Source organism: Sorex araneus, chromosome 3 (genome assembly GCF_027595985.1).
Source record: "Sorex araneus isolate mSorAra2 chromosome 3, mSorAra2.pri, whole genome shotgun sequence".
Taxonomy (NCBI): Eukaryota; Metazoa; Chordata; class Mammalia; order Eulipotyphla; family Soricidae; genus Sorex; species Sorex araneus.
In genome coordinates, this window is record NC_073304.1 from 110,212,608 (window position 1) to 110,228,803 (window position 16,196).

The following is a 16,196-nucleotide window of genomic DNA, read 5'->3' on the forward strand; positions in this document are numbered from 1 at the left end:
GTAACTTTCTCAATTAGCTTTATTGAATGGCCAACCTTGACTTTTCTATGAAGTTTTGGGTGTTAATTTCCAGAAAAACTATTTTAAAGATCTGAAAATAATCCTAAATCATGAGATTATTCAGAGAATTTATAGTAGTTGAACAAGGAAAACTAAATGGATACAGACCTTCTATTATTTTCCAGTAGAAATCTGATTTTTTAGCCATTAAAACCATCTGCTACTATAAAACTCAGAGACACTGCCGAGACAGGGTGGAATCACTATAATGGCTGTGTAATGTCAGGGCTGTATAATGCCATATATAAGAGATGACCTTCAACAGCAACCATTACCAGTAAAGAGGCACCCACTGAAGAATTAAGTCGAAAAAGGAGCACTACTTGCTTACACCTTAATGATAAAGTTTAGCCCATGAAAGAAATCACTAGAATTCTTAATACTGTTCCTAAATAAATCTAGAGTCTTTTGCACTAAATCTGTGACAATAACATCAGTTTCCTGTACTACTCTCTGTTTGCAAAAATTTGACACTACACCCACCTCCTGTGAATAATTTTATAGCCATTTTATTGAAAATGTGCTATTATTATTACTATTGCTGGATCAAACCAGGTGTCATGCACACAGGGCATGAATACGATTTACCACTGAGCCACAAGTCTGGCATCAAAATGACATTTCTAATTTAGTTTAGGTTTCAGAGCCAAACCCAGAGGCACCGAGGAGCAACTCTCTGCAATGCCTTGGGGACTAGATGCAGTTCCAGGGACTAAACTGTGGCAACTATACCTTATCCCTTAGGTATCTCTCCAGCCCTGCAAAGACGCTTGGCTTGGGGTTCTGTTTGTTTGGGGGCCACACCCAGCAGCATGCATGACGAGGCTCTGTGCTACAGGCTCATCCTGAAGAGACTCGGGGAACCGTATGTAGTTTGGAGAATCAAACAGGGGTCGACCACACTCGAGAGAAGCGCTTTAATCTCTGTACTGTCCTAGTTCTTACAATTTTAAATTCAAATTTAAGTTTCTGAATCACGATTATCCAACAACAAAAGCAAATTTAATCCAGCAAGAAAATAAAATGATGATGCCAAGTCAAACAAAAAGCAGTAGCTTATAATCCTGTTGACCGCACCAGATATTTACAGCCTTTAGAATTAAAATCTTTATGATGCTTTCATTGAAATTTTCCTTTATACATAAATAAAATTTCTGTCAAAACACACTTATAATCAACTGCAGTGGTTGCAGTTGAAAAATACTGAAACGCCTTTCCCTTATAAAGAAACATGCTTCAAACTGCTTCACATGATCCAGCTGAAGTGTGGAGGTGAGGCCCGAGCCCCGAGCAGGTGCGGGCACAGTTGGAGCACTGACCTTGTACGCCTGCATCAGCATGTGGCTGACACCCGGGGCGCCGTGGCACCAGTGCACCAGCCGGTCTGTTTCGTTGCTTAATGATGAGGGGTAATTTCCAGATCGGAATCTTTTGTGGCGCACATAATCAATACTAGGTTTCACCAGTTCTGTCAAGGTTTCTTGGTCCACTTTTGCTTCTGGCTTTAGACAAAATCAATAAATTAAGTTATTTATTAACTTTTCCTTAGATTAAAAAAAAAACTCCATAATATTGTGGCCATAAATCCCTGGGGAGCAGAACAACAGAATAAGTTTTACTGTTCCTTATTTAGACCTAAGACCTTTTTGTGTTTCAATTCTTGGATACTTGCAGAGAAGGCCAAAGGCCATACACTGGATTTCCTCTTGCTCAGGAGGCCTTTCAACATATCAGCTGTGGCCCCCCCCACCCTGTTTATTTTTATAGAAAGATCACCTATTTAAATGTAAATTTCACACAAAATCCCTTCACAGGAACATTCACAATCATGCTTGTCAGAATCTGAGTCCTTTTTTCTGTCAAATAAGCCATTAATCACCACAGCCTCATAAAATACTTTTTTCACTACAAAGATTCCTTGATTTGTAAGGAGGTATGTTCTGTTGGAACCATCCTAAATTTCAAACAGCCTAAAATATATTCAATCCACATAATTTCCTGAACATTGGGGCTTAGGCTAGACTTCCCTCAGTGGCTCGGAACATACACCAGTCTGGAGTCAGGAGAATCAAACACTGTTCACTGTCACAGGAATACTCCCTGTCCTTAGCTCAGAGAAATATCCAAGTCCCACAAATTTGAAATACCAAAATTTAAAGAATGGCTTCTACCTAGTGTGCATGGTTTTTGTAATATTGTACAAAAAACATTCCAGGGGCCTGAGAGATACTGCGACAGGGAGGGCTCTTGCCTTGCATGTGGTGGACCGGGTTTGACTCTCGAATCCCATATGGTCCCCTGAGCACCAAGCCAGGAGTAAGTCCTGGGCACAGTTGGGTGTTGCCCAAAAACAAAAAGAAAAAAATCATATGCAAGTTGTCTGAAGCTCTGTTTTATCTGGGCTGTTTCTCAAAAGAAATAAAAATAAAATAAAAGGAGACTTCAGTGCTCCTACAAGGCAGAAGCACTACTCAGAACGGGTGGCGTGAGCAGAGCTGGGTGGGGAGAATATCCCCTGTGCCCTGGGCCCGAAGGCAGCCTTCACCTCCTCCCTCTGCTCCTGGCTGTCTGAGGTTCCACAGACCAGCAGCTCCAGCCCGGCCCCTGGTCTCCGTCAGAGTTAGGGAGGCCCGGCCTTCTAATGCCGGCGGGCCTACTGACAGGTCTGTGCCTCACCTCAGCCTTGGACACGCTGCACTGCAGTCGCAGCACTTGGTACTTTAAGTTCTGGACTTCTAAGGTCGAACTGAGTTGCTGGAATGGCATGCTCCTTCTCGGGTACTCTGACTCTGCTCTGCTCTTCCTCAATTGCTCACCTTTCTCTCACTAGTGCTCCATTCCATACACAGCTGGGAGCCCCAGATGACTCTTCCTCATTTCAACACTGATGTTTTGTATCTGTGAGGTTTTTCAGAGGGAGGAATTCCATACTGTGAAATTCCATCAGGAAAGTGGAGCTGTTTGAGGGACAGATGAGCCTTTGTGTACTGTTCTGCATCTCCCAGAGGAATCTGACCAGTGGGACCTTCCTCTGCACAGTGATCAGTGCCCGGTTACAGGATCCCTGTTTGGGTTCTGCACTCCCACAGGTATTCTACAGCATGACACTACTTCATACTGCTGTACCACTGCATGCTGGTATTGTTATGCTGCAGTACCTTTATGTGAGTACCCATTATACTGCTACAAAATTATAGTTACACTGTTAAAAGGCAGCTATACACATGGCATACCCCACATATTGTACTATTGCTTGATTCTGTTGTTATCCTTGAATTCTCATAGGCACTGTTACTCTTCTGACACTGACACAGTGCTCACTGTTGGCTGTCACTCACTCTCAATGTCACAGTGTCCCTCTGTCCCACTGCTAGACCGGACTTAGCATGGAGCAAGCAAGAACATTTCTGCCTAGGTTTCTGTTCCCTGCAGGTGCTCCTCATTGGAAAAGTGATAGCTCCGGTCAGCAGGAGGACAAGGACAGAAGGAGAGTGGGCAACAGATGTCCAGTGTGGTCTAAGCTGCACAAGAAATGCACTCGGGCTAATTTGGCAAGAGCTGCAGAAGGAATGGGCTCTCCACCAAGTAGAGGGGGCTTTCGAAGGGGAGCCCAAGGATCTGTCATCCCAGTAGGGTCTGTGTCTCATTCCCATCTGGCTGGTCCGTATGATCATTTCATCTCCCACTCCTACTGCCATACCCTAGTGTGCTACTGTGCCGGCCATCCGGAGAGCTTCCACTCACCTGCATTAACATGTAGTAGATTCCTGTCATGCCGTGTGCTGCCCCCACATACTGCTTCCCGTGCCACTGGTATAACAGGGGACACCGTTCAGTCTTCCTCTCCTCCCTTGACAAACTCTTGCCTGATTCAATAATAGCAGTGACCACCTACAGCCATAATGAGATAGCCTCAGGATGAAAAATATACCTTATGGGTATCTTGTTTTAGTCTAATTAACACTGACAACTGAGAACCTAATTGAAAAATTTCTGAGTTAGCAGTTAGCATGGTTGCCGTTCTTAATGTACATCAAAATACAGAGAGAAATCAAAAGAAAATGTCAAAATAGAAAGAAGCCTTCAAAAGCTGAAGGAGAGGCCAGAGACAGAACAGGGTTTGGGCATATGGTCTGCACACTGCTGATGCCATAGCTTAGCACCAAGTAGGGGCTCTGCTGGCCCAGCACTCAGGGCTGGATTCCTGCACTGAAGAGCTGGCGTGAGTGGTGGGAGACCTGAGCCTCCTGAGCAACGATGAGTCCAGGCCCCCTCAGAGAAGGGAACTATCCAAATTTTCTGGACGAGCGGATTACTAATATCTAGGGAAAGCACTGCGTAAAAAATCGCCTAGACTATTTTCTTCTGAGCTGTAATATTTCCCCTGAAAGACTGGCGAGTCCGTCTTCCAGGAAGACTGGAGGGACTGCACTTATGAAAGTCTAGGGAAGGGAGGTCTGTGGGGGAGCACAGGCTTTAAATCAGACAGGAAGAGGAACATATTCAGAAGGCTGTTACTGGGCTGGAGTGATAGCACAGTGGGTAGGGTGTTTGCCTAGCATGCAGACAACCCAGGTTTGATTCCTCTGCCCCTCTCGGAGAGCCTGGCAAGCTACCGAGAGTATCTCGCCCCCCATGGCAGAGCCTGGCAAGCTACCCGTGGCATATTTGATATGCCAAAAACAGTAACAACAAGTCTCACAATGGAGACATTACTGGTGCCCACTCGAGCAAATCAATGAGCAATGGGATGACAGTGACAGTGACAGTGTGTGGTAAGGACACCAGCTGCTTCCTCACATCCATTTTCCCCTCACCCTTTTGGTACCAGGGCTCTGGGACAGGAGCAGAAATGATAAAGGCAGCTGCTAGCCTCTTCTCAAAAGGAAATGCTGGTTTCCACAGCTGTCCTCACCTGTCTTCAGGGCTACAGGCTCAGGGACCTTCGGTCTTCTAGATACAGTAATACAAGGATGCAGGAATAATACAAAGACAGAGCTCCAGTAAACAAAAAGGGCCTGCTCACTAGCTAAGAGTACATGGGCTCTCTACTGGGCCAAGAAATAGAGAAGGAGAAATAATTTGTTTTCTTCCTTTCTTTTAATTAAATGCTGTTTGGTTCTTATGAAAACAGCCAAAGTAACAGAGATTGTGTGTGTATGTGTATGTTTGTGTGTGTGTGTATGTGTGTGTGTGTGTGTCCCTACAAAAGGAAAAGAAGAACCATTTGTTTACCTTATAATAGGCATTAATAAATCACTCCTACCTAGGAGCAGAAATAGCATTTCTACAGTTCCATGCTAACAGACGGCGCAAAAGCAGCAAAGAGGGAGGAACGCCCGGAACCCCACAAACCTCCTTAATGGCTGACTCACCCCACATACCTCCTTAATGGCTGACTCACTCACGGTGCCTGGACCCATCTCGGAGTTGAGATAGAGTAAGGCGTACAGATAACCTGCCCGCCCGTACAGCAGCTCATCAGGAAGGTCCGAGTCTCGGCAGACAACGGCTCTCTGGAGCTGTAAAAGTCTACCCCAACAAGTCAAGTTCTGTTTAGACATACAAAGTCTAAGATAGCCCTCCTGAAACAGTACTTATTGTTATTTTAGGAACCACCTATTATTTCAGATTTAAAACATCTAAAAAAACAAATTTCTTCACTAGCCTTAGATGCCTAAAGTAATAAAAAGACCTCTTTATGGCCAAGCTTTCTACCTTTCTATCTATTCCAAACCATGTGAAGAGGAGATCATCAATTTTTCAGTCCAGAATTAGAGAAGGTGATCTAATGCACTATAAGATAGTACTGGGAATTTGGTGATTATTCAGCCATTCCACAAACAGTAACTCTGTCAGGCACTGATCCAACCTATACCAGGTACTCAAAGAAAACCAAAAGGTGGAATAAAAGTTTATACTACCTAACCATTCATAATTTGCAGGTCTAGTCAGTTCAAGGTTGAATCTATATGGATCTAAGGCATACAGTTTAATTTTTACACCCTGAAGGCAAACAAAAACTTTTACTTAGGAAAAATAAGATGAAAATAAATGAAAGAAACCTGTTTATATTCATCACCCCCAATTAATGCAAGTGCATACTCAGAAAGGGAGCATCTGATGTTAGCATTACGTCCGAGATTAATATACAGACCTCTTCACTTCTTGGACAGATCTGTTTGCAAAGGGTGAATGAATTTAAAACTAATTTCTTTTTAAATCACGTTCAAGAGTCTTGATTGAGCATTTGCAGGAAATGTTTCTGGTTTTAGAAGTCTCACCTTGTGACGCACTCCTGTGCCTCAGTGTCACTTTTGAGTTTGTGATAGGCCACCGCCCCCACAGCCAGGGGCCCAGCATCTCCGCAGAGGAAGGTGACTCGGCGTCCACTCAGATTCCGAAGTGTTCTCTTGACATAGTCCAGGGACCGAAGCAGATAGGTCTGATCAGACGTGACCCGGTGCAGCTGCAGGTACAGAAGGGCTATGCCTGGAATAACCCGCCCCAGAAGAAAAGCATTACTGTACTCTAGATTCCTTGTGAAAGCCTCATTTACATACTTGTTCTAAAGGGACAGAAACAAAATATCTATCACACATTTCTGGAAACACATGGAGCTGAGGAGGGGAAAAGAAAGTAAAAAATTAAAACAAGCTTAAATACACTGCCTTACTAGTACTGTTCTGCTGTTCTAACGGTGATTCAGTACTTCCAAAACAAAAGCTACTTCATTCACACTTAATTCATTCGATTCAAGGTTTTCTTTTTCTCCCAGTTTTAAGCTAAATTGAGACTTTGTTTTTTCCTACATATAATAATTTTTTCTTATCCCAAATTATTTAATTTTTCTGGATTTCATGCCCTCTTTTTTCTAACTTTTTACTTCTCACAACTTTCAAAGTTTCCTTATGACTATCCTATTAAAATGACCAAGTAAGTAGCCACTGAGCCAACTCATCATTTAGAGTAGCTGTCTAGTACACGTAAGGTACAGAATACAAAGCTGGTGTCACTGACCACTGTTTTACTGTACATTAAAGAACTGTTCCTTTAGGGGCTTCCCTTGCATGCACCCCACCCCATTCAGATCTCTGGAACCACACAGGGTCCCCTGAGCACAGAACCAAGAATAGCTCCTGAGCACCACCACCCTTTCCCCCTTATCCCCTACATATTCTTTCTCTCTCTCCCTCCCTCCCTCTCTCTCTCCCTCCCTCTCTCCCTCCCTCCCTCCCTCCCTCCCTCCCTCCCTCCCTCTCTCTCTCTCTCTCTCTCTCTCTCTCTCTCTCTCTCTCTCTCTCTCTCTCTCTCTCTCTCTCTCTCTCTCTCTCCTTCTTCCTTTAATTCAATATCCAGAGCAGTTTCTTCTGACCCTCTCTGGATGGCTCTAAGTGTGGTCTGTGTAAAAATATACTTAATACTAGAGTGGCAGAGAAGTAATGACACAAAAGGGCCAAACAGACATGACCAAAGTTCTCTAATACTCTGCTCTTTGTTTCCTACTTTTACCTTTACTGTTTTTCAGTTTGCTTCTTGCATTTCTCCACTTACGTAGCCCCTTTGTTCACTGATTATCCTATTCAAAGTGTACAACTTCCCTTTCAAGGTAATTCTTGTTCCTCTCACCAGACTCTAGACCAGAGGGCGCCTGGAGCAGGAACTGCAAGTTGAACTCATGCTCCTGAGCTTGTCAGGAAAGTGCTCTAGTGTCCGCCACAGAGCCGCTGTCCAGGGCCTCTTACCAGGAGGCAGAGGGCAGGGTGCTCCTGACATCTGCAGCATGTGGGGGCCTGAACTCAAGACCATGAGCTTGGAATGCAAGTGTGCTAATGCATTTGGCCATCTTCTAGGTCCCTTTCCATCTTTAATGATTTTCAGAAGCCTCTTTTACCATAAATATATTGTTAAAGAGAAAGAGTCAAACGTTTTAAAAAGGAACATATTTTAAATCCTGAAAAAAAATCTTTCCAAATGAATTGTCTATAATCTTGTGTCATACATTAAAAAATTTAAATTAAAAACACAGAAAATAAGTGTATCTACAAATGTCAAGCAGAATAATCACCATAAAAGACTTACAAATACTTTATGATTGACTCAGACACCCTCGAAATAATGTCAAACTGTGAACCTTAATGCCTTTGTACATATTATTTGAGTCCTTTCCTACAAAGTGAGGACAGTATTGTGACTATAAAAACTAATTATTAGTTATGACTGAGTTATTCTCTCATGAACTTTATTGGCTTTGATACCTGTATTATCTTTGTTTCATAAAATAATGTTAATTATTGCTTATTTTTCTATTTTCTGAACTAATTCAAAACTAGCTGAACTAGTTGAACTAAGTTGAAAAGCACTGGGATTTCCTGTTCTTTAAAAAAATATCTTTTTACTAATTTTATTTTCCCTCTATTTTATTGAGCACCACCAGAAGACCCCCAGAAGCAGAGCTGGCAGCATCTCCTGATCACAACAGGTGTATGAGCAAAACTTCCAGAAATATATTTTTAATTTTTTTTACTTTATAAAGTAGTTCACAATATTTGATTACATTTAATATTCAAACACCAATCTCACCACCATTACACTTTTCCATCATCATACTTTAGATGTTTCCATCCCGAACCCCAATCTCTGCCCCAAAGCAGAACTTAAATAATATATTTTGTATTGTTGTGAAAAATCACTGAAAATGCTATAAAAAAGTATCCTTAGAGAAAAGAGTGTAAAGATTGTTGTATTTCACCCAGGGGCCATTAAGACAGTCTATAAGTCTGTGGGAAAAAAAAAAATCCCTCTAAGATTGGTTGCCTCCTACTTTGACATGCAGATGGCACGACCTTGTCTCCCAGAAGGGAGCATAACATGACGCTCGCCATACCTATGCCAGCGGACCCCACGCCAGGCTGTTTCACTCGGGGCGCCCCCCGAGGGACTGGATGAGACCCCTCCCCGCCCCAAGGGACCCAGCCCTGGCAGCCGAAAACCTCCAGAGCTCAACTGCTGCCATCCTCTCCCACGCTGGGGTTGGGCCTCACCCGCGTGAACCTATTCCTGGACCATGTGGCTCCTCCTGGACACACCGTACCCATACTCCAGTGAAATTTTTTAAATAGAACCTTTTAAAAATCATTGGCATAAAGTCCTGATATATCTTAGACTATAATATTCGCTCCTATATTATAAGCCACCTTTCCATTTCACTATTTACACTGAACTTATACATAGGATATATCAATATTTTATAAACTTTCCCTTGTCTTTTTCATCAGTTTCCAGTACAAATGAAGGGGTTTCATACAACTCTGGTAACATCCTCTGGAAAATATGTTCCTCCATCACTAGACTGGAACATATATCTCTACCTCATTCTCACTCCCACTTCTATACCAGTGACACAAAAACTCCTACCTGACAACTTAGATGCCATTGATGTGCCGGGAAGAAAAACTATTAAGAACAGAAGTCACCGAGAGATGAGGATAGAACTGGTCATATAAAGTTGCACACACAGTACATATGAATATACAATTAGAATCTCACTATGAAAATATTCTACAATATCACTTTTAATTTACTTAACTAAAAATTCAAAGAATTAATCACTTTAAATCATTTCAAGTGACTAGTAAGTCAATATTCTATTTTAAAGTGTCAGACATAATCATTACAACTGTTTTAAGAAGTAGGATATTACAAATATCCCATTTTTAATTTATGTTTTTTTTTTTAGGCCACCCCCAGCGCTACTCGGGGCTTACTCCTGGCTCTGTGCTTAGGGCTCATTCCTGGCAGGACTCAGGAGACTGTATGTGGTGTCAGGGATCAAACCCGGGTCAGCTGCAAGCCAGTTAGGTGTCCTATCCACAGCACTATCACTCTGGCCCACAAATATTTCAATCCTTTACAAAAGGACTTTGACAATTACTAACAAAGCACCTGAATGTTAAGTATTCAGAACATATTAGCAAACAGAAAACTGAGAAACATTCATGAAAGAATAGCAAGTCTCTACAATTAAATAAGTATTATGATGCATATCAATACATCATTTAAATAGAAATATTAAATTCATATTTAATATTTAATAGAATTCATTAGGTTTATGAGGACCTATTTATTTATTATTTATTTATTTATTATGAGGACCTATTTATGAGAGACTCCAGAACCCAGCCACGGCCATGCTCAGGGCCACACTCCACACGTTTGGATGAGCCTCACACATGGGGGAGCCGGCAGAGGAACTCAGGTGTGCGGGACACAGGGCCGAGATCTCCAAGGCTATTCGGATCGGCACTGGGCCTCTTCCACCCAGATCTCCCATTTTCCAGTAGCTAGGCAGTCACACCCAGAGACTGCCCACAGCGCCCGTGTAATCCCATCAACAGCCAACATCCAGAAACCATAAAACCAAGCTCCCAGAAAGTGCACGGCCCAAAAGCGGCCATGCAACATCTAATAGCCCAGTTCTTCCTCTTGGAGAACCTGACAAGCTGCTGAGAGTCTACTGCCCACTTGGGAGAGCCTGACAAGCTCCCCATGGTGAATACATATCCAAAATACAGTAACAGATATATACATACCTCTCGGAGAGCCACAAGCTACCAAGAGTATCCCGCCTGCATGGCAGAGCCTGGCAAGCTACCCATGGCATATTCATATCCAAAATACAGTAACAGATATATACATACCTCTTGGAGAGCCTGGCAAGCTACCGAGAGTATCCCACCTGCACGGCAGAGCCTAGAAAGCTACCTGTGGCGTATTTGATATGCCAAAAACAGTAACGATAGGTCTCATTCCCCTGGCCCTGAAAGAGCCTCCAATCATTGAGAAAGACGAGTAAGGAGAGGCTGCTAAAATCTCAGGGCAGAGGGTAATAGAGATGTTACTGGTGCCCGCTTGAGTAAATCGACAAACAATGGGATAACAGTGATACAGTGATGTGTATCAATAAGGATACCAAGCCAAGGAGGGCATGTAGGTACAGATTTTGATAAGGGATTTGGAAAATTCTTTTTATTTTTTGCTTTTTGGGCAATGCACAGGGGTTACTCCTGGTGGTGCTCGGGGAACCATATGGGATGCTGGGAATGGAAGCCAAGTCGGCCGCATGCAAGGCAAACGCCCTACCCGCTGTGCTATCGTAAAGTCTTCAGTGTCTTGGGAAAAAGTCTTTGTATTTAAATGGCAGGATTATACATCCTAAAAAAAAAACAGTTATCTCCCCAGGTTTAAGAAGTTCCTAACAACTTCCATTAAAAACAAATTTTCTATATACTCCTGCTTCTCATTTTCTAGAATGTCAATAATTCTCATTTTTTCTTTTTTGGTAGATTTCTTTTTTGAGACCAATCTCAAAATCCTCTCTCCCTCTCTCGCTCCCTCCTTCCCTCCTCCTTCATCTTAACACAGCTTGGAAGGCCGAAGTGCTCGGCTCCCAGAGCCTCCAGGTCACAGCGCCACACCTGGTGGTGGTGGCCAGGAAGCATGGAGGACTAACCAATGGCATCACAGTGTGAAAACTGTGCCCCCCCCCCACTTTCTCCATATTCTGTGTCTTTAGCCCTTGAAGATTTCTTTAAGTAATACCTCTGTTTGGTTTGGGCCCTAAGGCAATAATTGGCTTCCTAGGAGTTGCTAGGAAAGATTCGTGTTTCTTTTTTTTTTTTTTCAAACCTTAGCATGATCATTTTATTTTTATGATTTTTTTAAAATAATTTATTTATTTTTAATTAGAGAATCACCGTGAGGGTACAGTTACAGATTTATACACTTTTGTGCTTATACTTCCCTCATACAAAGTTCGGGAACCCATTCTTTCACCAGTGCCCATTCTCCACCACCCATAAACCCAGTGTCCCTCCCACCCTCCCCAATCCCATCTCCCCCCCACCCCACCCTGCCACTGTGGCAGGGCATTCCCTTCTGTTCTCTCTCTCTAATTAGCTGTTGTGGTTTGCAATAAAGGTGTTGAGTGGCCGCTGTGCTCAGTCTCTAGCCCTCATTCAGCCCGCAACTCCCTTCCCCCACATGGCCTTCGACTACAATGTAGTTGGTGATCGCTTCTCTGAGTTGCCCTTTCCCCGGAACGTGAGGCCAGCCTCGAAGCCATGGGGTCAACCTCCTGGTACTTATTTCTACAGTTCTTGGGTATTAGTCTCCCACTCTGATATTCTATAGATGAGTGCAGTCTTTCTATATCTGTCTCTCTCTTTCTGACTCATTTCACTCAGCATGAAACTTTTCATGCCCATCCACTTAACTACAAAATTCTTGACTTCCTTTTTTCTAACAGCTGCATAGTATTCCATTGTATAGATGTACCAAAGTTTCCTCAACCAGTCATCCGTTTTGGGGCATTCGGGTTTTTTCCAGATTCTGGCTATTGTAAACAGTGCTGCGATGAAAATACATGTGCAGATGTTGTTTCGATTGTACTTTTTTGCCTCTCTGGGATATATTCCCAGCAGTGGTATTGCTGGGTCAAATGGGAATTCAATATCTAATTTTTTGAGAATCGTCCAAATTGTTTTCCAGAAGGGCTGAACCAGTCGGCATTCCCACCAGCAGTGAAGAAGGGTCCCTTTCTCCCCACATCCTCTCCAACAGCGGTTGCTTTTGTTCTTTTGGATGTGTGCTAAAGATTCGTGTTTCTTAAGTATTTTGGAAGAGACTGAGAAGTGTAGGCATTCATCTTCTCTGAAGGTCCAGTGGATTTTCCTCGCGAACCAGCAGGTTCTGGGCTTTTCTTCTTGGGAAGAACTTAGTAAGTTTCAACATCCTTACTTATGACTGGACTAGTAAGGTTTTCTGCTTCCTCCTGAATCAACCTGGGGAGGCTGTATGATTCTAAGAATTCATCCATTTCTCCTAGGGTTTCTAGTTTAGTGACAGAGAAGTGCTCATAATAATCTCTTATGATCTTTTGTATTTCTGAGGTGTCTATAGTAAGTTCTCCTCTCACCCAATTTATCTGGTATTTTCTCTTTTGTTCCTCAGGAGTCTAGCCAAACACTGTCAATCTGTTTTATCCTTCTGAAAATCCAGTTGATTCATTGATACTTGTATTGTTTCCTTGATTTCTTGATTTGGATTTCTGCTCTAATATTAATTTTCTTCCTTCTGCTTACTTAGGGGTTCTGTTTTTATGTTTCAAGCTTGAGGCTAAGTTATGATTTTCTTTTTCTTCTTTCCTGATACAAGGCTGTATTGCTATTAACTTCCCCTTAGAAATGTTTTTGTCCTGTCCCATAGGTTCTGATAGTTTATATCTTTATTCTATCTCATTTTCAGGAATCTTTATTTATTGTTATCATCTTTGACCCAGGATTTTATTTAACAGTATGTTGTTTGGTTTCCAAATGTTGGAATTTTCCCTTTGTTCTTATAATTATTTTCTACCTTCATGCCAAGGTATGAGAAAATACAAGATTTGTTATTTTCTTAAATTTATGGATATTTCAATTATTCCCCAACAGGTGGTCCACACTGGAAAATGTTCCAAATGCAAAGGAAGTACATGAATTCCTCTTTTTTATGAAGGAGGGTCCCGTACACGCCTATCAACCCCAGTCCTTCCAAGTCCTCATTTAGGACTGAGGACAACAAATGTCTTCAACTGTTTGTCCAGGATTTTTTTTTTATCACACCCTCAAATCTCAGGTTAAAACCTTGCAGAGTAAAGCATTCTTAATTAAAGGCTCTTTCCATTCAATGTTATTATAAAATCTCAATCCATTCCCTTCTTGTTTGAGGAAACTTATTTTAGAAATCTGATGTGAATTTTATGTTATTTTTCTTGTGTTTGATTCTTTGCTTTTCTCTTGCCACTTGAAGTCACATTTTTGTTCTTGCGCTGGTGATTATAAAGCGCCTTGGTGTGCTCAAGTTTGAGTTTATTTCACTTGGCGTTCTTTGGGCTTTCTAGATCAGTGCACGAGTCTCTCTCCACAGACTGGGGGAGTTCTCTGTACTATCTCTCCTGCCAGCCATTCTTCCCTCTTCTCTTCTTCCTCTCTTTCTGGAATTCTTAGAATACTGAGGTTATTCCTATTCCTATCTTAAATTTTTTTCATTAAAAAGAAAACTATCTTTTCTATGAACTCTTCTCTAAATGATGTATATGCCTTGTCCCCGAGGCTCTGATTCAATTTCTGGCTTCTTCCATCTGTTGGCTCCTGCTACTATATTCTTGCTCATTCAACTCCATTTGAATGACATTTTATATTTTTTCCAACAATATTTGAATTTATTGACCTTTCCAATGATTTCTTCAGTTCAGCGGGCATTAATAGGATTGTTGCTCTTAAGTTATCTTTGCACAGTGTTGAAAGTTTTAAAATACCTGATGACATACCTGGACGTCTGTCCCCAGTAGAAGAGGCTAAATTCCATAATTTTACTTCATTATTCCTAGTACCCGGTGGGTGCTAAGGACAGAACTCTAAGTCTGAGATGGCCTTGGAAGGGAATACTCTTATTCACAGTATCACACTGCTTATGTTTCTACATACTTCTGGCAACCAGCTCTCCCTCACGAGGATTTGTTGGTTAAATTTGTTGGTGGAAGTGGAATTAAGTCTCTAGCACTAACCAGTCAGAGATCAGGAACCAGGCAAAGACACAGAACATGTGGGCTCACAGCAGGGGGCATTTGGAGACAAATGAAAGCATAGGTGGAGTCAGTCCAACCACCATGAAGTTGATCAGTGATTACAAAGGAGGGCAACAACACTACTTATTGAAGCTAAGAAAACTTATCACATAGTTCTCTGGATGATTCTGAGGCACTGTCAATTTGGGACCTAATAAACATGGAGTTAAAAGCACCTTTGTTCAACAAGAACAAATGCCATTGTGTTAAAGACTTTTAATCTATGCTAAGAGCCAACCTATTTTACCCTCAAAATATACTTACTCTTTTTATTTTACTTCAGGTTAGTAACAACAATCTAAGTTTATGTTTAGGGCAAATTTCTCTGTCCTTAACTAAACTTCCTCCATCTGTCTGGATTTTCAAATTCAAAATACTCAATTCTAATGTCATTATGTAAATATTTCATTCACTACAGGAAATGAAATATCATAGAAACAAACAGAAATATTATCAGGGAAGTATTATCAAAGAAAAAATTATGAAGGTCACTAAATTGTTGTGTAGCAAAAATCAGGTATCCATGCAGTGTCTATACCAAGCAAACTGTATCTATGCTGTTCACTACTTAAGTTTTTAAAATGTATCACAAAATGGCTATAAACTTGTACGTGAACTGGTATCAGTAATGACCATCCTGCAGCCCAATCCCTCACATCATAGTCTGTCTTCAATTTCCTTGACATACCCAGATAACTTACCTGGTCTGGCTATGTGGTAAATAAAATGTAAAAATTGATTACAGTAAGCTAATTCTTAAATTAATTATTTGACGTGAAGGGTCTTGTGGGTTGCTTTTTAAATTGTTGACATCATCTGTGGCTGGAGAGACATAGTGGGCAGGGTCCTTGTCTTGCATGCAGGTAACCCACGTACAACCCCTGAAGCCCTATATGATTCTCTGAGCTGTGCTATGAGTGATCGAGTGATCGCTGAGTACCGAGTCAAGAGCACCACTAGGTATGGCCCCCAAAATCAAACAAGACAAAAACAACCTTAAAAATTGTTAACATCGATCTCAGCACATCAACAGCCTTGACCCAGAGACACAGTAGTGAATTCTGGAAGATAGCAGCTGGCCAGAGATCTCTCCAGACCCTGTACCAAGACAATTCCACTGGGGCACCTCAGATGGAGCGGTTGTGCCCCCCTCTCTGCCTGCTCCAGATGAAACCCTGGTGGCCTTGAGCTTCCAGAAGAAAAACCCAGGCACAAGGATTGAAGGACAAGACCCCAGGCCACATGGTGGCAGCAGAGACAGGCCATCCCTTCCGGTCTCCATGCCAGTTGGGTCTCAGCTGTCACGCCCACAGAATGTCTTTGGGCGCCATCTCAGCGCATCAATGGCCTTGGTGCAGAGGCTCCCAAATGAATCTCAAATGGATTAGCTCCCTACAGAGATGTCTCTGAACCCAACCTTTACAATTTTAGAATTCAGGACCACGTGGCCACAAGTAACCTCTCGTGATAT

The 16,196-nt window shown here is 42.1% G+C and overlaps 1 protein-coding gene across 1 annotated transcript in view; it reads right to left on the reverse strand.

Moving 5' to 3' along the window:
* The window catches only part of LANCL2 (LanC like glutathione S-transferase 2), a 43,122-nt gene that overhangs the window by 12,339 nt on the left and 14,587 nt on the right, over positions 1–16,196 (reverse strand). Inside the window, exons 3-6 of the mRNA XM_055130607.1 lie at positions 6,345–6,552; positions 5,445–5,592; positions 3,805–3,951; positions 1,380–1,562 (exon numbers count right to left, since the gene is read on the reverse strand). Coding sequence (XP_054986582.1) covers positions 1,380–1,562; positions 3,805–3,951; positions 5,445–5,592; positions 6,345–6,552 — 686 coding nt within the window. The remainder of the gene's footprint in view (positions 1–1,379; positions 1,563–3,804; positions 3,952–5,444; positions 5,593–6,344; positions 6,553–16,196) is intronic.